We start from the raw sequence: 23,977 nt of genomic DNA, 5'->3' as shown, positions 1-23,977 counted from the left end.
AACAATTTATTTTGTATTTTATTAACACTAGAGGCCCGGTGCACAAAAATTTGTGCACTGGGGAGGGGGGGAATCCCTCAGCCCAGCCTGTGCCCTCTCGCAGTCTGGGACCCCTCGGGGGATGACCACTTGCTGGCTTAGGCCCGCTCCCTGTGGGATTGGGCCTAAGCTGGCAATCAGACATCCCTCTGGCAGCCTGGGAGCCCTCGGGGGGTGTCCACTTGCCAGCAGGGAGCAGGCCTAAGCTGCAGTTGGACATCCTTAGCGCTGCTGAGGAGGCGGGAGAGGCTCCCACCACCACTGCTGTACTGGCAGCCATCAGCCTGGCTTGTGGCTGAGCAGAGCTCCCCCTGTGGGAGAGCACTGGCCACCAGGGGGCAGCTCCTGCATTGATCAGTGTGTGTGATAGTGACCAGTCATTCCCAGTTGTTCTGCTGTTAGGGTCAGTTTGCATATTACCCTTTTATTATATAGGATAGAGGCCTGGTGCATGGGTGGGGGCCAGCTGGTTTGCCCTGAGGGTGTCCCGGATCAGAGTGGGGGTCCAGCCTGGGTGCGTGGCCAGCCTGGGTGAGGGGTTGATGGGTGTTTGCAGGCTAGTCACACCCCCTTCAGGGTGGGGGTCTCCACTGGGGTGCCTGGCCAACCTGGGTGAGGGGCTGGTGGCTGTTTGCAGCTGTTCACACCCCCTTCAGAGTGGGGCTCCCCACTGGGGTCCCTGGCCAGCTGGGTGAGGTGCTGATGGCTGTTTGCAGGCTGGTCAAGCCCCGCCCAGTGGGGACCCCTCACCCCGTGGAGGTTTGGCCAGCCTGGGTGAGAGGCGGATGGCTGTTTTCAGGATGGCCACACCCCCTTTAGGGTGGGGGGATCCCACTGGGTTGCCTGGCCAGTCTGGGTGAGGGGCTGAGGGCCGTTTTCAGGCTGGCCAAGCACCCCGGCGACGGAAGCTCCCAGCCTCTCCTTTTTTTCTTTTTTATTCTGAGATTTATTTGCCTTCTACAGTGGGGCCTTGACTTACAAGTTTAATTCGTTCCATGACAGAGCTCGTACCTCAAAGTACTCGTATGTCAAATCAAAAAGTGAATGAGTGAGACATGTGATGCTGGGCTGATGTTGTGTTCACTGTGACGTTCACTGCGCCAACTAGCGGTGCGGTATCTGAAGCTGGCTCGTTACCCAAATTTTAGCTTGCAACTCAAAGCAAAAAATCGGCCAAGAATCGGCTCGTATCTTGAAAAACTCGTTAATCCGGACACTTGTAAGTCAAGGCCCCACTGTATATTGAAACTTTGTTGTCTTCAGTGTAGCTCAGAGCCTACCAGGAGGGGCGGGAAGCTTGTCTTCCTCCATCACTGGAGCAACCAAGCCTCCTGCTTGCTCCAGCTCCGTGGCTGCCAGCTGCCATTTTGTTTGGGTTAATTTGCATATAGTCGCTCTGATTGGCTGGTGGGTGTGGCTTAATGCATAGCGAAGGTATGGTCAGTTTGCATGTTTGTCTTTTATTAGATTAGATGCCCCCTTTATGAACTGTGCACTCCATTCATGTGAATGTTTTTAGAATACCCATATTATATTCTTTGTTACCTCTGGTCCTTAGCACTTGTTACTCCTTCTGCAAGCAACATTTTACTCATCCCGTACTAACTCCTATTTATTTCCTCATCCTTCAGAATATCTTAGACATCATCTCCACTGAAAAGGCATTCTTGAGCCTATACAGTTCTGTTTTGTTTTTCAATCCTCACCTGAGGATATGTTTTTATTGATTTTTTTTTTTTTTTAGAGAGAGAGAGGAAGGGAGGGAGGGAGGGAGAGAAAGAGAGAGAGAAACATAGATGTGAGAGAGAAACATCAACAGGTTGTCTCCCAAATGCTCCCTGGGGGATGGAACCTGTAAGCTAGGTATGTACCCTGACCAGAATCAAACCCACAGCCTTTTGGTGTATGGTAAGACACTCTAACTGAGCCACTTGGCCAGGGCTATACAGTTGTGTTTGTAACTTTTCTGTGTTCCCTTCTCTTTCCAAATACTTAATCCATCCTAACAGGGCTTATTTTTTTATTGGAAATTGTTTGTTTACTTGTCTGTCTCTCACCAGACTTGTACCCTTTCTGAGGGCAGGGACTGGATCTTACTTGTTGTATCCAAGGCCCTTAATACATGCCTACTTCATAGTAAATAGTTACTATCGGTTGAATGAATGAAGCTATCTTTACATTTATGTGAGAACATATCCTCAAATTAACAAAGTCCATTTTATTTTTTGGTGTTTTTACAGATGGAGCTTTATACTGTGTTTGTCATAAATCCACATACTCTTCTCTTCCAGATGACTATAATTGGTATGTATTAAAATTCAATTGAAAAAATAACAGTTTGTTAGCTGTATCTGAATTGATTTAATTTTATTTCTTATTTGGGGTTTTTCTGCTTTTTTTTAGTATTCTTTCTTTAATTTTGTTTTTTAAAATGATTTCAGTGATCTTGTGTACCCAGTCTATGGGCTTATAACCATTTCAAATAAAAATCATTACCATTGTATTTCAGTAAATACTTTATTTTAAGACAGACATACTGTTAGAAATGCTATCTTTTCTTCTTGAAGCATTCTTTAGAAGTTTCTTGAAAAATTTAGTTTTTATAGTTTTGTCTTAGGGTTTATATCTATTAGCTTATGCAGTTATTTATCTTATCTGTTGTTTGTCATTGAATAATACAAATCACAAATATTTAATGCAACCACAGTTTATTCTAGCCACTATGCTAAGAACTGGGAATAGCATGAATAAGATGTCTTTTTTTCTCTACAGCAGAGGCTGATGTGCAGAAACCAACATATTTTCTTATGCTACATTTTTTATTGCAAATTTTAATAAAAATATATTTTCTTCCCTGTTGACACTATATAGTGTTTTTTTTAAAAAAAGTGTTTTGTTTTTCAGTTTTAAATGTATTTTTATTGATTTCAGAGAAGAAGGGAGAAGGAGAGAGAAATAGAAACATCAATGAGAGGATCATTGATTGGTTGCCTCCTGCATGCCCCCTACTGGGGATTGAGCCTGCAACTTGGGCATGTGCCCTTGACTGGAATTGATTCCGGGACGCTGACGCTCTATCCACTGAGCCAAACCAGCTAATGCAAAAATATATGTTTTTATTGATTTTAGAGAGAGAAAGAAAGGAAGGGAGGGAGGGAAAAATAGAGAGAAACATCAATGAGAGAGAAACATTGATTGGCTGCCTCCTGCATGGCCCCCACTGGGGATTGAACCCACAATCTGGGCATGTGCCCTGACTGGGAATTTAACCTCCTAAACAGCAACCTCCTGGTTCATGGGTCGATGCCCAACCACTGAGCCACACCCACAGAGTGACACTATGTAGTTTTAATTGTACATTTAGTAAGTGTCTAAGATAGTGATGAAATTAGACAAGGTCTAATTTGAGCCTGAAAAGAATGAATCTTATAGGTGCATTTGATCCTTCATCAAAATAATTTGATAGATTTAATGTTCATTGTATTTAGTCTTAAATGTTCATGGTATTTAATCTTAATAACATGGTGAAATAACCTTATCCTGTGTTAGCTAAAATACACTTTATAGTTTAATTGCTGGTCTCGCTCAAATCTGGTTGGTGTTGAAATACTAGAAACTTAAATTTATATATATCTAGGAAATATATGTTTAATAAAAGCTGAACGCTGTGCTCCTTAGAATGTCTGTAGATCTAAGTACAATATTAGTTGCCAGTTTTTGAAAAAGAAACTTGGTAAGTTGGTACCTGAAAGAATGAGTTCCAGTCAGAGCATTCCTGGAAGTGTTTAGAGGAATACTGCCAAAATGTGTTCTTCTGAGGGAATTAATGGAGGGAAGGGATAATATTGAGTAGTTCCCAAATTGGTTTGACCATAGAATTCTTTTTTTTTAAAAATATATTTTATTGATTTTTTACAGAGAGGAAGGGAGAGGGATAGAGAGTTAGAAACATCGATGAGAGAGAAACATCGATCAGCTGCCTCCTGCACACTCCCTACTGGGGATGTGCCTGCAACCAAGGTACATGCCCTTGACTGGAATCGAACCTGGGACCCTTGAGTCCGCAGGCTGACGCTCTATCCATTGAGCCAAACCGGTTAGGGCCATAGAATTCTTTTATTGGAAGTTTCTTACAGTTGTACTGTTTGTCAAAGGAACTTGAAATGCTGATCTAGACAAATGTTTCAATCTTTATGACTAGAAATTCAGGTGATCCTTTACCTGGAAGATTATGTACTTCGCTGATCTTCAGCTTTAGTAATTCAACCAAGTAATGTCCTCTGACTTTTTGAAGTTGTTAGATAAGAAAAAGAAGTTCTAATAATAGTGACAAACATGAAGGTCTCTTTCAAAGATCTGGATAGTCTAAAAAACAAATAATTTGAAGAGTACCTTAGATGTAATAATGAGTGAGGCCTTAGAGGTTTGTTGTGGTAGTAAACTGACATGTTTTGTGGGGTGGTTTGAGTTGTTCTCTATTATATGGTACTAGAGGCCTGGCGCACGAAAATTTGTGCACTGGATGGGGGGGAGGGCGGTCCCTCAGCCTGGCCTGCCTCCTCACAGTCCAGAAGCCCTCAGGGGATGTCCTACTGATAGCTTAGGCCCATTCTCCACGGGGAGCGGGCCTAAGCCACAGTCTGGCCTCCCTCTGCAGGAGGCAACTGGGCTGATCAGGGGAAGGCACAGCTCCCATCAACCCGCTGCTGCTGCCACTGCCAGCCACAGCGGCTGTGAGGCCTGAGCCTCGGGCCTTGTAGCCGCCGGGGCTCATGGCTGCTTGAGCCCATGACAGCCCCATGCCTCGCAGCCACTGTGGTTTTGTCTGGATGGATGTCTGGAAGATGTCCACCCTAATTAGCATATTACCGTTTTATTGGTATAGATCATATCAGTTTGCCAGTCCAGTAAAGTGGCATCTATTCTTCAGGGATTCATGAGTATTTAACCCATTGTATGCCATAAGCGTTTGTAGACACAAGCGCCACACGCCACGTGTGTCTATAAAAAAAAAAAATGTTTTTTCCTAAGTGACAGTCCTGACCAACTTTAAAATCATTTTTCATGAGAATTTTGAGCTGAAAATATTCAAGAACACCTGAATTGTGAATATTTTATCTATTTTTATAATATTCATTGCAAATTGATTTTTTTAATTCAAAATATCATGGCGTGTTGGGATGGTTTTTGTTTTGGACGCCTGGCAGTTAACTGGTTAATTTTAGTACCAAGAGTATCATTCTGCCTTGAATACAGTATACCTCTGTTTCTGAAACATTCTTTTCAGCAAAGTAGAACTTGCTTTGACATCTGATGGCAGGACTATAGTTTGCTACCATCCTTCTGTGGATATTCCGTATGAACACACCAAGGTATGTATGAAAAAATCATATAGCTTTAATTTGCTGTTAGAAGTATTCACATTTCCTGTGGTATCTAAAGAAGGATTTCCATGGGGAGCCATGGATGTTTTTTGTTTATTTGTTTCTCAACTAATAAATTGTAGATTGGACTGTACAAATAGAAACATTCTTGAAAACATTTTAATGTTAGAATAAAGTATGTTCTTTCTGAACCCATATTCACAAATCTCATGATGATAGTATATAACATTAAATAAAAATCCTCAAACAAACTAAAATAATAATATGAAATAAAATCCTCAAACATGACTTAAATTTAGACTTGACTTACTTACAATGACTCTTTTCTCCAGGAAGTAGGCCCTTTGAGTCTCTAGACCAGCGGTTCTCAACCTGGGGGTCGCGACCCCTTTGGGGGTCGAACGACCCTTTCACAGAGGTCACCTAAGACCATCGGAAAACACATATATAATTACATATTGTTTTTGTGATTAATCACTATGCTTTAATTATGTTCAATTTGTAACAATGAAAATACATCCTGCATACCAGATATTTACATTACAGTTATGAAGTAGCAACGAAAATAATTTTATGATTGGGGGTCACCACAACATGAGGAACTGTATTAAAGGGTCGCAGCATTAGGAAGGTTGAGAACCACTGCTCAGGACCCTGGAAAGCATATTGTATATAAAGTTCCTAGTCATGTGTAGAAATACCAATGAAGACTGGCTTTAAGAAAGTTAAAATGATTTGTATTTTTGCTTTTCTGGTCATTTATATTTGAATCTAGAGTATGTTGATTATCTTCCATAGATCCATGTAGAAAGATCCTTCTTTTTTTGCTTCTGCCTTGGTATATGTTTTATTAAAAATACTAATATTCTAGTCTGGCCAGTATGGTTCAGTGGTTGAGCATTGACTTATGAACCAGGAGGTCACAGTTCAATTCCCAGTCAGGGCACGTTTGTGGGTTGCAGGTTCGATCCTCAGTAGGGGGTGTGCAGGAGACAGTCAGTCAATGATTCTTTCTCATCATTGATGTTTCTGTCTTTCTCTCCCTCACCCTTCCTCTCTCTGAAATCAATAAAATATATATATATATATATATATTTATTTTTTTAAACTAATATTCTAAAAATGTTTTCCAAATTTAGGATTTCTTGTTTAGGAAAATAAAGATATTCCACCAGGGGCAAAAAAATAATGATTGGAAAAATAAAGTAAAAATATAAGTACTAGGCAGTTCTTTTTGGTGGATGATGTAATGGACATTTTTGAACATCACATTTTTAAAATTCTTAAGAAATTAAGAAAATTCAGGATGACAGTTACGAATGTTTTATGAAGTTGATATTCAGTTTTATTTTAGTTTTTCCTTTTTACTGAAACATTCATGTACCCTTTCTTTGAAGTTGATCAAGAAGATCAAATATTGCCTAATAATCAATTCTGAGTCTGCCAGAGGCTCTTGGTATAGACTTCGAAGAATCAGTAATTCCTATGTCTTTTATCTGTATACCTAGAAAACAAAAATCTCTTATTAGTCATATACAACAGAGAGAATTTGTGATGTGTTAGAATTGGGTCTGCTTGGGAATAGGACCGTAGACCATGAATATTTATTAACCCTTGAAAATCACTTAACTTCTTGATAATGTTTAAAACATTTAATTTTTAACAGTAAGTTTAATAACCTGAAAGAGAGGAAACTGTAGGTTCCATTCCCATATTTGCTGATACCTCTAAGGATCTGAATAGTAGCTTGCAAAGACATTTATTAATATTTTACTTTACAAAAAAGAGATGATAAAGTGTCATAAGGAGCACTTTTTCTTTTTTTTAAAAAAAGTAGGTTTTAATTGATTTCATAGAGAAAGGAAGAGGGAGAGGGAGGGAGGGAGGGAGGGAGAGAGAGAGAGAGAGAGAGAGAGAGAGAGAGAGAGAGAGAGAAAGAAAGAAACATCAATGATGAGAGATAATCATTTATCAGCCTCCTACACGACCCACACTGGGTATTGACTGCAGCGTGGCCATGTGCCTTGACTGGGAATCAAACCGTGACCTTTGGGTTCATAGGTGGACCCTCAGCTGGGCAAGGAGCACTTTTTCTTTAAAATACATTTATATAACTTTTTCTGTTTGAGGATATAAAATAAATGTTAGTAGCTACCTACCATTATTGAACTCTTAGGTAATGAGAGACAGCTAAGCATACTCTATATCAGTGATGACGAACCTTTTGAGCTCGGCGTGTCAGCATTTTGAAAAACCCTAACTCTGGTGTCGTGTCACATATAGAAATTTTTTGATATTTGCAACCATAGTAAAACAAAGACTTATATTTTTGATATTTATTTTATATATTTAAATGCCATTTAACAAAGAAAAATCAACCAAAAAAATGAGTTCGCGTGTCACCTCTGACACGCGTGTCATAGGTTCACCATCACTGCTCTATATTATTTCACTTAATCCTCATCAAGTCTTTATTAGGTATCTATTACTTCTCTGACTTTACAGAAAGGGAAATGAAGAGCTTAAATAACTTGCTCAAGGTCACAGAACTAATAAGTGATAGAATCATAGGCTGAAGCCCAAGTCCTTTACCTCTTCATTATACATCCTCCTGATTCCCTCCCACACTACATTAAGTGTTTCCTTATTTCTCCTTCTGTCAAATTGTTACTTCTAAATCTAACTTTGAAGGCCTTTCATAATCTGGTTTCTTGAGATCCACATTTTTGTTAGTTTTTAAACCATTAAACGTTTACTATTGTATTTGTTTTTTATTTTATTTAATTTATTTAAAAAAAAATATTTTTATTGATTTTAGAGAGGAAGGGAGAGGGATAGAGAGATAGAAACATCAATGATGAGAGAGAATCATTGATCGGCTGCCTCCTGCACAACCCCTACTGGGGATCCAGCCCACAACCCAGGCTTGTGCCCTTGGCCGGAATCAAACCTGGGACCCTTCAATCCGTAGGCCGATGCTCTATTCACTGAGCTGAGGCAAACTGGTTAGGGCTGTATTTGTTTTTTAAATGTTTTTATTGATTTGAGAGAGAGAGAGGAAGGGAGAGTGACAGAGAGACAGAAACACTGATGAGAGAGAAACATCAGTTGGCCATCCCCTGCATGCCCCTAACTGGGGGGTGGCGCCCAAAACCCAGGCGTGTGCCTTGACCGGGAATAGAACCAGCAGTTTTTTGGTGTAGAGGACAAGAACCAACTAACTGAGTCACACCAGTCAGTGAGATCTTTTTTTTAAATGACCTATTTATTTTGTGTTCTTAACTTTATTTCTTTACTCAGAAGGGTTGGTTATCCCTTGTAGAATACATTCTACCCTCTGACAAGTCTCTGATTTGGCTCCCATTCTACTTCGCACTGGTATCTTTGTTACTTTGCATTTCTGATAATCTTGTGCCACCTTCATACATTTATATATTGCCTTTTAAAGAGGTCTTATTGTTTCATGTACATAAGCTAAGTAAATGTAAGTGTATGCTAAAACATTCTCAAATTACCATAAAGAATCATTTTTTTGGCATTTCAGTCATCTAAACACTTGGAAGTTTTTCCTGCTTCCATTATATATAAGAAATTTTCTGCCCTAACTGGTTTGGCTCAGTGGATAGAGCCTGTGGACTGAAGGGTCCCAGGTTCGATTCCAGTCAAGGGCATGTACCTTGGTTGGGGGCACATCCCCAGTGGGGTGTGTGCGGGAGGCAGCTGATCGATGTTTTTCTCTCATTGATGTTTCTGACTCTCTATCCCTCTCCCTTCCTCTCTGTTAAAAAGTCAATAAAATATATTTTCTTCTTTCTTTTATTTTTACACAATTTTCTTTTTATTTATAAGGAAATCAAGTATATACTCACCTTGTCCAGGCTGTCTAGCCTAACCTAAGAAATGTAATCTTTTTTTTTTTTAATATATTTTATTGATTTTTTACAGAGAAGAGGGGAGAGGGATAGAGAGCCAGAAACATCGATCAGTGAGATTGATCAGCTGCCTCCTGCACGCCCCCCAGTGGGGATGTGCCCACAACCAAGGTACATGCCCCTGACCGGAATCGAACCTGGGACCCCTGAGTCTGCAGGCCGATGCTCTATCCACTGAGCCAAACCGGTTCGGCTGTAATCTTTACTAAATCAGTCTTCAAACCCACCCCTTTCCCATGCTTTTTACTGGCATTTCTTTTTTTTCTTAATTTTTTTTTTTAATTTAGATTTTTTTTAGAGAGAGAGGAAGGGAGAGGGATAGAGAGACAGACACATTGATGAGAGAGAATCATTGATCGGCTACCTACTGGGGATCAAGCCTGCAACCCTGGGCATGTGCCGTAACTAGGAATTGAACAGTAGCCTCTTGGTTCATGGGTTGATCCTCAACCACTGAAGCACTCCAGCCAGGCTCTTTTTTTAAAATTGAATTAAAGGGGTGACATTGGTTAATAAAATTATATAGGTTTCAGATGTACAGTTGTATACTATATCATCTGTATTTTGTGTTCACCACCCAAGGCAAGTCTCCAGAAATGTCCTTTTCAATGAAAGATTTTTCATGTATTTTACTTAAATTTTATTCAAGGTAGAGACAGTAAACTTTGAATTAAAAATAATAATAGACGCTATTTACAGTTTTAAGAAATAGAAATTAATGTAATAGGTCTTTTTTTATTGAGGGGAAAACAGAACTTTAAATAAGAACTTTATTATTGGAAAAGAAACCCAAAACATGATGTGAGAAGAAAAGTATTTCTTATTCTTTAATGAATAATGCAACTAAGTGAAGCTCTGTTCTAATAATTCACCTACCCACCTTGAGGTACTGTAATGAATTCTTGAGAATAATAATTGTTTTATCATAAACTCTATCAAATGCTGGCTAATATTCCTATATTTCGATGCTATTTATTGCTGATTATTTTGTAGCCTATCCCTCGGCCAGATCCTTTGCATAATTATGAAGAAACACAGGATCAAATACTGAAAACCAGATTAGAAGTAAAAGATGAACACTTGGAGCAAGGACCCATGATAGAACAACTTAGCAAAATGTTCTTTACTACTAAGCACCGTTGGTATCCTTATGGACAGTAAGTTGTATTTTCTTTTTTTCAACTTGCACTAACACTGAAAGAACACGTAACTTACCTTGCATTAACACACTTCTGCATGGGGAAATTAACACAGTATGATTACCTACTATATATATATATATATATATATATATTTTTTTTTTTCATTGAGGTATAATTGACATTAATTTCAGGCATACAGCATAATGATTTAATACATATATCATATTTTCTTTATCCATTCATCCATTGATGTACACTTAGACTATTTCCATGTCTTAGCTATTATAAATAAAAATGCTGCAAAGAACATAGGGGGCATATATCTTTTTGAATTAGTGGTTTTGTTTTTTTTGGCTAAATATCCAGAAATTTCCTTCCCCCTCCTCCCCTCTCTTCTCTTTCCCCTCCTCCTCCTCCTCCTCAAAAATCAATGAACATGTTCTTGGGTGAGGATTAAAAAATTTTTGTTTTCATTCTCTGATAGTCATTTAACCTATTGTTTTTATCTTCCTGATAATTTATTTTGTTTTGACCCCTTAATCCAGCGGTTCTCAACCTGTGGGTCGCGACCCCTTTGGGGGTCCAACGACTCTTTCACAGGGGTCGCCTAAGACCATCGGAAAACACATATATAATTACATATTGTTTTTGTGATTAATCACTAAGCTTTAATTATGTTCAATTTGTAACAATGAAAATATATCCTGCATATCAGATATTTACATTACGATTCATAACAGTAGCAAAATTAACAGTTATGAAGTAGCAATGAAAATAATTTTATGGTTGGGGTCACCACAACATGAGGAACTGTATTAAAGGGTCGAGGCATTAGGAAGGTTGAGAACCACTGCCTTAATCCATTTCTTTAACAGATTTTGTTGCAAAAAACAAAACTAGGGTACACAGCAAATAATTGGGCAGTATATAGTGTTCTCAATTCCTTTAGTAGTCTACAATTGCCCCTCTGTTAGTTTGTAAGTGCTAACATTTTATTACATTGATTCTGACCCCTATCTGATTCTGGCTTTAATGTTTTCTTCTCTCTCTTTCTTCTTCTCTCTCCGCTACCAAAATTATGAGCTTGCTTTTTTCATTGTTTATGTTTGTTCTTATTCACTGTGTCCACCAATAACCAGCAGTGGGCTGGCATGGCACGTTTATGGCTCAACATGCTGTGGGATTAATGAAAATATATTTATTGAGATGTTCTAAGTGCTAGATAATCAGATGCACAATCCTTATTTTCAAGTTGTTTATTGGCAAGGAGGAAATGGAGAGTAAAAAACAAGAGTGGTTGAACCTTGAATTAAGCCATGGGGAATGGGGAAAAGGCTCCACTGGCAGAGAAAATACCATGTGTTAGAATGTACTGGGGAATTTGCAGGTAGTTCAGCTTGGATAAGACCCAAAATATGAGAAGGGAATGTAGGAAGGGCCTTATGAAGGATTTTATGTTGTGCTGAGGAGTTTATATCATATTTTCATTGCCAAGTTTTAAGAAGCAAACTGACATGCCCAACTTTTGTACATTAGAAAATCATTAACTAGGCTCTGGGATAAGGTGATATATAGAAAGGTTGGAGTCAGAGACCCATTAAGGAACTATTATAATAGTCCTGGTAAGAAATGTTGACGATATACCTGACCAGTGTGATTCAGTGGTTAGGCATCCACCTATGAACCAGGAGGTCAGGGTTGGATTCCTGGTCAGGGCACATATCTGGGTTATGGGCTTGATCCCCAGTATGGGGTGTGCAGGAGGCCGCCAATCAATCATTCTCATCATTGATGTTTCTATCTCTCCCTCTTCCTCTCTGAAATCAAAATATAATGTATGTAAACTATAAATATATTTAAAAGACTGCTTTGGCTATTAGAGTCCTTTTGAATTTCCATATAACTTTTAGGATTTTTTTTGTTCTATATCTGTGAAAAATGCCATTGATATTTTGATAGGGATTACATTGAACCTATAGATTACTTTGGCTATTATGGACATTTTAACGATGTTAATTCTTCCCAACCATGAGCAAGGTATGTGTTTCTATTTAGTTAAATCTTCTTCAATTTCTGCCCTGGCTGGTGTGACCCACTTGGTTGAATGTCGTCCCATGCACTGAAAGGTTGTTAGTTCAATTCCCAGCCCGGGCACAAGCCATGGTTGTAGGCTTGTAGGACATAGCCAATTGATGCTTCCCTCTCTCACATTGATATTTCACTCTTTCCCTCTTCCTTCCTCTCTCTAAAAAAGAAAAAAAATCAATAAAAGTCTTCAGTTTCTTACAATTTTCTAAGTACAGTCTTTTACCATCTTGGTTAAATTTATCCCTAGGTTTTTTGGCGCAATTGTAAGTGGGATTGTTTTCTTTTTTCTTTTATTTTCTTCTTTATTTTATTTTTTAAGTTTTTATTGAATTTAGGGAATGTTTTCTTGATTTCTCTTTCTGATAGTTTGTTATTGGTGTATAAAAATGCACCTGGCCTGGCTGGTGTGGCTCAGTGGTTGAGTGTTGACCTATGAACTAGGAGGTTTCAGTTTGATTCCCAGTCAGGGCACATGCTGATTCCATCCCCAGTAGGGGATATGCAGGAGGCAGCCAATCGATGATTCTCTGTCATCATTGATGTTTCTCTCTCTCTCCCCCCACCCCCTTCCTCTCTCTGAAATCCATAAAAACATTTAAAAATGCAACCAATTTCTGAATATTAGTTTTGTATCCTGGTACTTTACTGAATTTATTTATTCTAGTAGTTTTTTGGTGGAATCGTTAGGGCTCTCTATATACAGTATCTTGTCACTTGCAAATGACAGTTTTACTTCTTCCTTTCCAGGTTGGATGCCTTTTATTTCTTTTTCTTGTCTCATTGCTATGGCTAAGACTCCCAGTACTATCTATATTAATAAAAGGGTAATATGCTAATTAGACCAGGAGACCTTCTGGACAAAACCATGATGATGATAGCCTGGCTGAGGCAGAGGTGGTTAGGGGTGATCAGACCAGGAGTGAAGGGCAGTTGGGGCTGGTCAGGCCTGTGGGGAGGCAGTTGGGGGCAAGCAGGCCGGCAGGGGGGGCCAGTTGGGGGCAATCAGGTCAGCAGGGGGGGCCAGTTGGGGGTGATCAGGCCAGCAGGGGGGCTTTGGGGGCAAGCAGGCTGGTGAGGGGGGCAGTAGGGGGCAATCAGGCTGGCAAGGGGAGGCAGTTGGGGGCGAGAAGGCTGGCGGGGGCGGCAATTGGGGGCAAACAGGCTGGCAGGCAGAGTGGTTAGGGGCCAGCAGTCCCGGATTGCGGGACTCACAGGGATCGGGCCTAAACCGGCAGTTGGACATCCCCCAAGGGGTCTCAGATTGGAGAGGGTGCAGGCCGAGCTGAGGGAGAATTCCCCCTGCCCCCCCTGCTCCCCCCCCCCCCCCGCACGAATTTCATGCACTGGGCCACTAGTGTTGAATAAAACTTATAAAGGTGGATATCCTTGTCTTGTTCCTGACTTTGCTCTACATTTTTTTCTTGTCTCAGGAATGCCTCTTCTGTTTTGTGATTTTCCATAAGGCCTCTAACACAATATTTTTAGTACAATGTGTGGGTGCTAAGTTATGGTGTGATGGAATATTGTCTTACCTAATTATCTTCACACCATCTTGAAGTTGTTCAATTTCTTTTTGAAATAGTAGTTTATTTACAGTAGTCTTCATGATGGCCAACTGGTAAATATCCCAGTGGTTCTTGGAAGTTTTATTCCCAGAGTTCAGCTATCAAGTTATGTGGGTTCAAGCCTAGCTGATAAGCTGCTGTCCAGGTTGGGGGTCCCTGCCACAGAGAGGGGCCTTGGAGAGCTCTCTTTATTGCCTCAATTCTATGGACATCCTTGCCCTTTTGAAGGGAGGAGGCTATGACTTGAAACTGGGCTCTTGTTTCCACGACTGGACCAGCCCAGGATCTGGCTGGTGAAGACTCCTAAGTCCTAAAAACTAAGTTCTTATGGTATATGGCTTGTGGTAAAAAGAGCAAATGTGTTATTTTGCATTTTCAGGAAAGTTATATTAATGTTTTCTTAAGTTTCATCAAATGAGCATATAAGCAATGTCCCTTTGAAAAGAGGTTTAAAACCTTTCAGGTGCCCTGCCCTGACTCTTCACTTTTCTCTTCCCATTCATTATCCACTGTCCTTTGTATGCCAGTGTCTCTGAGATGTCTCTAGGGGAAAGATGGGTAAGAGACAACTTTGTTGATACCATTCTTTCTTATAGTGCCTCCTTCCAAACCTCAGTTAGGTTATTTGCCCAGACTACCTCTCATGGTTTGTTTTTCATTGGCCTGGCCTCTGCTGGGCAAATCAGAGTTGGGATTGGAGGCCCCCTACCTCAACTTTTAGACCTACTTTTTTATATATGTTGGGTCTCCTGTTAAAAAGAGATTCTTATTTTAAACCTTTAAAAGTAAAAAATACAAACATAAGAAAATTTATGTGGATTCATCTAATTTCCATTTGATCTAGGAAGGTCACAAAGGTATTCCTCATTATCTGATTCTTAATCAAGGTCAGCAAAAGATTTATGATCCCAAGGTGTTGCCCCACTTCATTCAGTCATAAAATACCTGCATCTAGTTATTGGCCTCACCCGAGGTGGGTGGGTGGGAGTGTAGGTAGTATGACTGTACAGAATTGATGCTGAAATAGTGGCCATTAAACGTTGGTGATTAGGTTATCTGAAGTAAAAATTGTTACTGCTAAATCTGTGAATTGGATTTTGCTTTTTCCTGATTCTAGTGATTTATTTTAGGATGGCAATTCAGAGTCTTAGATTTGGGCTTTATACAGAGACTGAGTGCTAGAACTGTTTGAATTGTTAGTGTGGGAAATGACTAATGAAGAAATCCAGGACAGTGGGTTTGCGGTTAAATTGAACTTTTAGTTTCCTTCCCTCTGCCTTTGCCTGAATTACTTTTTTTTTTTATTCAATTCTGCAAAGATTGATTTAAAAAATAACATATATATCCATGAGGCTCCTGCTGCTTCCTTTTTGATGATATCAGAGATAATGAAAAAAAATTAAACTGGCTTAGCTATTACATTATATTTACTTGAAGTCATGAAACTTCGAACATGAACATATTCTTTGAAAGGTACTGCTTATGTACTAGTAAATCCATTTGTTTTGTACTGCTTTCAGTAATTTGCTTTTGTTAGCCATTCTAACTAGTTTTTGAGGACATGATTCTGAGTTTCTTTGCTCTTCACAGCTAACCCTGAGGTATCTCTTGTTGGCCTTTAGTGTTGCCAGTATCTGTGCGCAAGTTCCTCTTGAGTCTTCAGTTGGCATGAAAGAAATCAAAAGTGATGGAGCATTCCTTACAGTATAAGTATTTCCAGAATACATCATTTAGCAGTGTTAACAGAGTTCCTGTATTTGAGCATGTTATTTTTCTCATTAATTCAAACTTAACAACTTCGTTGAAACTCTTATATTTCTAAAGTTCATATATTACCTTAGTTTTTCTTGCTGATGCCCTGATTCCTTTTCATCTCCCCTATCTCTAAATTTTTGAGTACCGTAGGATCAGTTCTTGGATCTCTCCTCATTTCTGTCTGATTCTTTAAGACAGTGATCTTATCCAGACTCATGGTTTTTAAGTACCATCAGAATGCTAATAGATTCCAAATCTATCTCTGGTCACTTCTCCTCTGATCTACAGACCTGTTTATCAGTCTCCTAATAGGTATCCCTAACTTACTGTGTCTCTAACTGTACTTCTGCTGGTCCCCCACAAACCAGCTTCTTCTTTAGCCTTCCCTATCTATGTTAATGCCATATCCATTCTTTTAATTGCTTGGCCAGAAACCTTGATGCCACTCTTGGCTGTTCTCCGTCTCACACTCCACATCTTGTTTATCAGCAAATCCTGTTAAGCTTTGTCTCCAAAATGTATCCCATTTGACCGCTTATCACCTCTTCCTCTGCCACCATCTCTTGCCTGGCTTATTATGTATAGTGCTGTTCCTGTTTCTGCTTTCACTTCCCTGTAGTGTATTCTTAGTACATAGCCAGAGTAACCCTGTTAAAACTTCTGTTAGTTCTTATAATTTTTCTCTTGAAAACCCTGCAACTGCTTCCCATCTCACTCAGAGAAAAGCTATAGGCCTTAACTAGTACCTATCAGAACCTACATAATCTGACCCCATTACCTTTCTACCCTCAGTATTTCCTACTGATCCCTTCCTTGTTTACTCTGTTCCAGCCATATGGCCTCTTAACATGCACTTCTTTTCACCTCAAAGCCATTGTACTTGCTGTTCACTCTGTGTAAAAAGCTCTTCCTGCTGTTATCAGCAAAGCTAACTCTCTCGCTTCCTTCAGGTTTTTACTCACTATAGCCTTCCCTGGCCAACTTATTTATTTTGTTTTCTGCATTGGAATGTAATCTTCATGAGGGTGGGGGGTTTGTCTTGTACACTACAGAATCCTTAGCACCTAGAAATAGTACCTGGCACATAGTAGATACTTATATTTAAAAATGAATGAACAGATGAACGAGTGAATGATTCTGATTATTTTCTTTAAATTTATTGGGGTAACATTGCTTAATAACATAAGTTTTATGTGTACAACTTTATAATACATCTCTATATTCCATGTGTGCTCATAAATACGAAAGTAGTAAGTAAACATATTTCCACTAAATGTAAAGTGGAAAGAAAGGATTGGAAGAAGGCTATATGGAAGATAAGACGGATCTGGAAAGTAATTCTAAATTTCTGAAATGTAGAGCAATCCTATAAATGTACAAATAACAATACTGTTTTATTTAAATAGCTAGTTTAATATTTTCCATGGAGGAAACAAATATTAGCTGGTATCATTAGTAGGAAACAGATTTGGGAATTAGCTGCAGTGTGAACCAGGAGGTAAAGGTTCACTCTGGATTAAAAATTGTGGACAAATATTCCAGATATCACTGAGTCATTATGTAATTTAAGAAGGGTAATGATATACCTGTTGATTTGCCAGGAGCACTCTCAGCTTAACTCTTGTTATTATAGGGTGGGTTTTACTCTGGATGATAAGTTATAAAGATACTCTAAAATTAATGTACTTATTTCTGGTTAGTGATTGTAGCACATAATGAAAATCCATGCATGATATGACATCTATAAATGCTATTGGACTATTTGACATTGAGCATATTTTAGAACTTGACTTTGTTAGGTTTAGGGCTATCAGGGTCTCAAGCATTTTGAAGTCACTCTTGAATAGTGAAAATAGTTGAGCAATGTAAAAGCTGGATCACATTTAGTATTTTTTTTAAAATACATATTTTATTGATTTTTTTACAGAGAAGAAGGGAGAGGGAGAGGGATAGAGAGTTAGAAACATCGATGAGAGAGAAACATCGTTTCAGCTGCCTCCTGCACACCTCTTACTGGGGATGTGCCCACAACCAAGGTACATGCCCTTGACTGAAATCGAACGTGGGACCCTTCAGTCCACAGGTTGACGCTCTATCCACTGAGCCAAACCGATTAGGGCACATTTAGCATTTTTTAGGACCACAGACTTCATTGAGAATTTGATGAAACATGTGAATCCATTTCCCAGAAAAATGCATTTTCTAAGTTTTATAAATAATTTCAAAAAGTTTATGATTTCTCAAACCCCTGCTGCATTGAGTGAATACCTTTGGGGATTCTATTGCATTAGTACTGTGCCAATATAAGTACGTGTAGAAATGGTTACATAAATGATTTGCTATACGTATTTTTTTAATATAATTTTTTTCTATTATAGTTGACATTCAATATTATATTAGCTTCAGGTGTATAGCATAGTGGTTTATATAACTTACAAAATGATCCCTCCTAATAAGTGTTGTAGTACCTACCTGGCACCAAGCATAATTATTACAGTATTATTGATTGTATTCCCTATGCTATACTTCACATACCTGTTACTATTTTGTAACTCTCACTTTGTACTTCTTAATCCCTTCACCTTTTTCACCCAGCTCCCCAACTTTCCTCTCATTCGTTCTCTGTGAGTGTATTTCTGTTTTGTTTATTTTGTTTTTTTAAATTCCACATATGTATAAGTGGAATCGTACGATATTTGTCTTTCTCTGGCTGACTTATTTCACTTAGCATAATACCCTCTAGGTTCATCCATGTTGTCACAGATAAGGTGTATGTACTATTCTGTAACTTAATGTTCCATGTTAGTATATATAGATGTACTTCTTTTTAAATTAATTTATAAATTTCACAAGTTTTTAATTTTTTAAAATAGTTTATTGAATTTTAGAGAGAGAGAGTAAGGGAGAGAGAGAGAGAGAAACATCGATTTGAAAGAGACACATGAGCCACATCCTGACTGGGGATCGAACCTGCAACCCAGGTACATGGCCTTGACTGGTAATCGAATCTGTGACCCTTTGTTCTGCAGGCTGACACTGTAACCACTGAGTAAAGCAGGCCAGAGCTGTTTTTGATATCTTAATCATCACAACTAAAGAGCATAAGATACATGTATCATCATTTATGGTATAGAAATCCTCACATTGTATTTTTTTCATATTAGATTTAAAAAGTTAAAAAAACAACCTTACTCAGATCAACTTGCCAAAATCTGGCTTTAGGGGAATTTTTTTAAAGATAACTCATCAACAAAAACCACATGTACTCTGCAGAAATTTTCTTAATAGAGAAAATAAGGTAATGCAGAGAAGCAAAAAGAAGAATTCTTCCTGGTGAATTTACTCAAAGATGATCACTGCTAACAATGCATTTTATTTTACTTTGTATCTATACGTAAGTTGTGTTAGTTTGCTTTATATGGTTTTATTTATACTGTAATTTAAATTTGTATCCTGTATCTCCCCCTGCCCCCAATTAAAATTTTAACTACTTTTCTATATTGCTTTAGGATAGATTTCCAGAAGAGGAATTACTAGATCAAAAGTTATGACTGTTTAAAAATTAAAAAATATATATATATTGCTAATACTGCTTTTCAAAATTTTACCAGTTAATACTTCAATCAATCAGGTCTAATATTGCTTATTTCACCACTCCTGTGCTTTGATTGGGCAGTATGAATTTAAAAATATTTGTAATTGCAAACAATAAAAGTTTCCTCGCTTTTTTAATTTTCATTTCTTCCATATTTTGTGATATTGCACATTTTTCCATAAATGGATTACTAACTATAACTGTATCCTAGTGTATATTAAAACATACTTTTGGAGCTTGAGCCCTCCGTTTAGAAGAAAAAATCCCTTTTCAAATAAAACTTTAATAGAGCATGTTGACAGTGTGCTTTCTTTATTATAAAGATAATTTTTAGTTAATTATTAGGTTTTAACAATCATCCAGGTTGCCATATTGAAGTTATCATCAAGATCTGAATGAAGATTTTCCAAAGTGTTTGTTTAATTGAAAACAATTTTCACTCTGGGGAAATGTGGCTTATTACTACTAAATGAGATATAGCTAACAGCATATGTATGTAGTTTGATTTCATTGAGTACTAATTAATAGATGGCAAAATAATAATAGAAATTTGATATTTCTGTCAGAAACACTTTTACTAAAATAAATTATCTTAAATATTTTTTTCTTTTCAAGGTATCATACACGTCGTAGAAAACTGAATCCTCCAAAAGACAGATGATATTGAGGTTTTCAGTAAAATGCTGTCCTGTTCTCATTTGCCATTTGAGAAAATGCAATCAGATATATTCACTACTATGTTATATAGTAAAATAATAATAAAATGTCTTTTCATCTATTAGAATGTGTATTTCTTTATATGTATTAATTCTGGATTTGACATTCTTATTTAAAGAAACCTACTTTATTTTCTTTTGAGATATTAGTCTTCTATTTATTTTTATGTGACTAGTATGATGAAATAGTCTACATTATGAGCCACATATTGTTAGTAGAGTAAATATTAAAAATGTGCATGGTTTCCTTCTGAGGATTTTAAAATTGCCTTTAGAATGAAACTCAGAAAGTCTACTCAGAAAACATTTTATGTTTGGGAGCGAGGGGGTTGGCATCTAGGATATAATTAAATTAGTTACACTTAAATCAGTTACTACTATCTACTAGGTCCTTTACATACCTAGGTCCTTTACATACATCATTATTAAATTCTCACGATAATCCTCTGAAGAAAGAGCATCACCCTCATTTTATAGGTAACGGACACTAAGCGACCTACCTGCCTAGCAAGAGGAAGAGCCAGGACGCAAACTGCTCAGTCTCCAAAGCTCTTACAGTGCCTCATAACAGCAAAGGGCGTTTTCTTTCACCCAGGAATGCGCTTTGCTATAAAGACTATATTATGTAGATTGCTTGAAATTTTTTTTAGCTGTTTTAAATTTATGCTAGCTTTGGAACACATGCAATCAATATCACTAACCTAGTGTTATGAAAATGTTAATAGTATATCCTGCTGTTTTTTGTCACTACTGGCTTATACAAGGGTGGGCAAAAGTAGGTTTATAGTTCATATGTAAAGTAACACAATAATCTATGCTAATAATAGAGGAATATGCAAATTAGCCAGGGCAGTGTAACATTATGACCATACAGCAGGGACCTGAGACTGCATGGCACCTGGCCGGGGCGAGGGATCTCAGGCCGAGTCCCCACCCTGCGGGGCTTTATGTTGGACCTCAGGCTGCGCCCCTCGCCTGGTGCCTGGCGGGGCTTGATGGGGATCTCAGACTGCACACCCCCCCCCCCCCCCCCCCCGCCCCTGTGCCATTCCAGGAGACTTCAGGCTGTGCCCTCTGCCCCGGCGCCAGGCCGGGGGGCGGAGGGGGGCGCAGCCTGAGGGGCTTGACGGGGGAACCTCAGGTTGGACCCCTCACCCGGCACCCAGCGGGGCTTAACAGGGACTTCAGGCGGCGCTCCCTGCCTGGCGGGGCTTGACGGGGGACCGCAGGCTCGCTCTCTGCCCCAGTGCCAGGCTGGAGAACCTGAGGCTGTGCGCCCCCTCCCCCCACCCCCCCAGGGGCTTGATGGGGGTGGGGCTGGCCGGGTCTTGGTCTCATCTAATGGGGGTGGGACCAGCTTGGGTCTGGGTCTCCTGCGTTTTTGAAGCACGTGCAGGTGGTGGGCGGGGACTTGACTCTAGGTCAGTGATGGCGAACCTTTTGAGCTCCGCGTGTCAGCATTTTGAAAAACCCTAACTTAACTCTGGTGCCGTGTCACATATAGAAATTTTTTGATATTTGCAACCATAGTAAAACAAAGACATATTTTTGATATTTATTTTATATATTTAAATGCCATTTAACAAAGAAAAATCAACCAAAAAATGAGTTTGCGTGTCACCTCTGACACGCGTGTCATAGGTTTGCCATCACTGCTCTAGGTCCTGCGGTGTGCCCCAGACTCTTGAGAGGAGGGAGATTTTCATATACATTTTACTAATTTTCTTTTACCTCTGATACTTCTATTATAGAGAAAGGACAAATAGCAATATTAAAATATTTCCTCTAATTCCCTTTTAATGTTCACAAATTTCGTGCACCGGGCCACTAGTCTATAGATATAAAAAGCCAGTGACTGGAATGCCATAATGACCAGAACGATCAGTCGCTATGACACCTACTGCAGCCAGCAAACTGACCTGATTGGGGGGCGGGGCCAGCAGCCAACCCCCACGGCCCTTCCCCCTGGCCACCTCTACTCCATTGCCCACAGCCCCTTCCCACTGCCGGTCTCCCCCCATCTGCCCCCACCATCCTATCAGCCTGTAGTCCCTCCCCCCAGCCACCTCCGCCCCCGATCGCCGCCCCACACTAATCGGGAGTGGGGCTGGCCAGCCAACCTCGCACGGCCCCTCCCCCAGCCGCTGACCCCCTATCGGCTTACCCCACCCCATTCAGGGGCGGGACCAGATGGCCCACAGCCCCTCCCCATGGCTGACCCCACCCTCAATAACCCCCTTCACCCCAATTAGTGGTGGGACCCGCTGGCCAATCACCCACAGCACCTCCCCCCAGCTGGCCCGGCCCTGATTGGGCTCTGATCGGTGTGGCTGGCTGGCCACCTCCTGCCATCTCCTCCTCCCGACAGGCCCGGCCCCAATCCGCCCCAATTGGGGCGGGGCTGGCCAGAGCCCACCTGTGCACGAATTCGTGCACTGGGCCTCTAGTTAATAAACAATAATACAAGAATAAACTGTTGCACATACTCACTGTAAACCTACTTTTGCCTCACTGTATGTGGACCTTAATAGCATTGCTGCCCCAGTGATTTCTGTTTATGAGATGAGGAATCGTATTAGAGGGTGAAAGGTACTTTATTAAAACTTCTAAAATATTTGTGAAGTTTTGAAAATTCATGTGAAAAATGATTTTACATTCAAAGTCTATTTAATCTAATTCTCTTAATAAAACTAGCTAAGGTTCAGGTGTTCAGTAAAATGTAAGGAATAGTGAATAGGAAAGGAAATAATGACCACTGTTACCAAAAGGAAATATTTTTAAGTAGTTTACTTTTTTTCATTAACATATTATTAATTTGGGGGGGAAGATGAAAGGAAAAAAAGTTGATAGAATTTGGTAATTAGAAATATTTACCAGTCATGTTTGATCACATATCTTTGAAAAGTTGTTTGGGTTTTTTAAGGTTGATTTATATCTTATGTTTTCTACAGCTTGAGCTATGCCATGTTATAAAAGTAGAAAGAATTAAAAACTAATTAAATGACATTTCTTTTTTTTTCAAGTACAAAGAGCTACTAAGAGATTATTCAACTGGAAGTTTCTCAAACCACACATTCATATATCAATGCTTTGGAGAATTAACTTTCTTTTTTTTTTTTTTTTTAAAAAGTATATTTTTATTGAGTTCACACAGGAAGGGAGAAAGTGAGAGAGATGGAAACATCAATGATGAGAGAGAATCATTGATTGGCTGCCTCCCGCACGACCCCACTGGGGATTGAGTCTGCAACTGGGCATGTGCCCTTGACCAGAATCGAACCTGGGACCCTTCAGTCTGTAGGCCAATGCTCTATCCACTGAGCCAAACTGGCCAGGGCTAGCTTTAATTTTTATTATACTGGAAATACACATTAACACTGTAGTTCCTAGAATTTTGCTTTTCATAGGTTGCTCATTTTTATTTGCTAAATAAGTACATATTCCATTACCAGCACCACCACCCCTCTGCTCCTTCTATTCCCCACTAACACTAGCATTATTTAGTCATTATGAAAGATCCACATGTTAGTCTGTTGTTTTTTCCCCCAGATATTTACATAAGGTGGGACACCTATTTTAACAGGATAAATTTTGTTTCATGAAAAAATCGCTCCGCAATCCTTGTTCCCATATTTCCATTGTGGAGGTGGATTAACACACCTCAAATTGATAAAGAGGGCTCTGGCTGTTGTGGCTTAGTTGGTTGGGTATCATTCTATGCACCAAAGGTTGCTGGTTCAATTCATGGTTAAGGGTACATG

At 39.3% G+C, this 23,977-nt stretch overlaps 1 protein-coding gene across 4 annotated transcripts in view; it reads left to right on the top strand.

Annotated features, from left to right (window-relative positions):
* MRPL42 (mitochondrial ribosomal protein L42) overlaps positions 1-23,977 on the top strand; it is a 136,346-nt gene that overhangs the window by 5,932 nt on the left and 106,437 nt on the right. For 2 of the 4 annotated variants that reach the window (XM_081083749.1, XM_081083750.1), the window contains exons 3-5: positions 2,280-2,343; positions 5,327-5,411; positions 10,349-10,512. In XM_081083749.1, the coding sequence (XP_080939875.1) occupies positions 2,280-2,343; positions 5,327-5,411; positions 10,349-10,512 (313 nt within the window). Of the gene's footprint in view, positions 1-2,279; positions 2,344-5,326; positions 5,412-10,348; positions 10,513-20,115; positions 20,281-23,977 lie in introns of those variants that run through there. The other 2 variants (XM_081083751.1, XM_081083752.1) reach the window with 2 other exon arrangements.

Source organism: Myotis nattereri (genome assembly GCF_964212035.1).
Source record: "Myotis nattereri genome assembly, chromosome: 2".
NCBI lineage: Eukaryota > Metazoa > Chordata > Mammalia > Chiroptera > Vespertilionidae > Myotis > Myotis nattereri.
The sequence above is the reverse complement of the archived record's forward strand: the minus strand, read 5'-3'. Positions and strand labels throughout refer to the sequence as shown.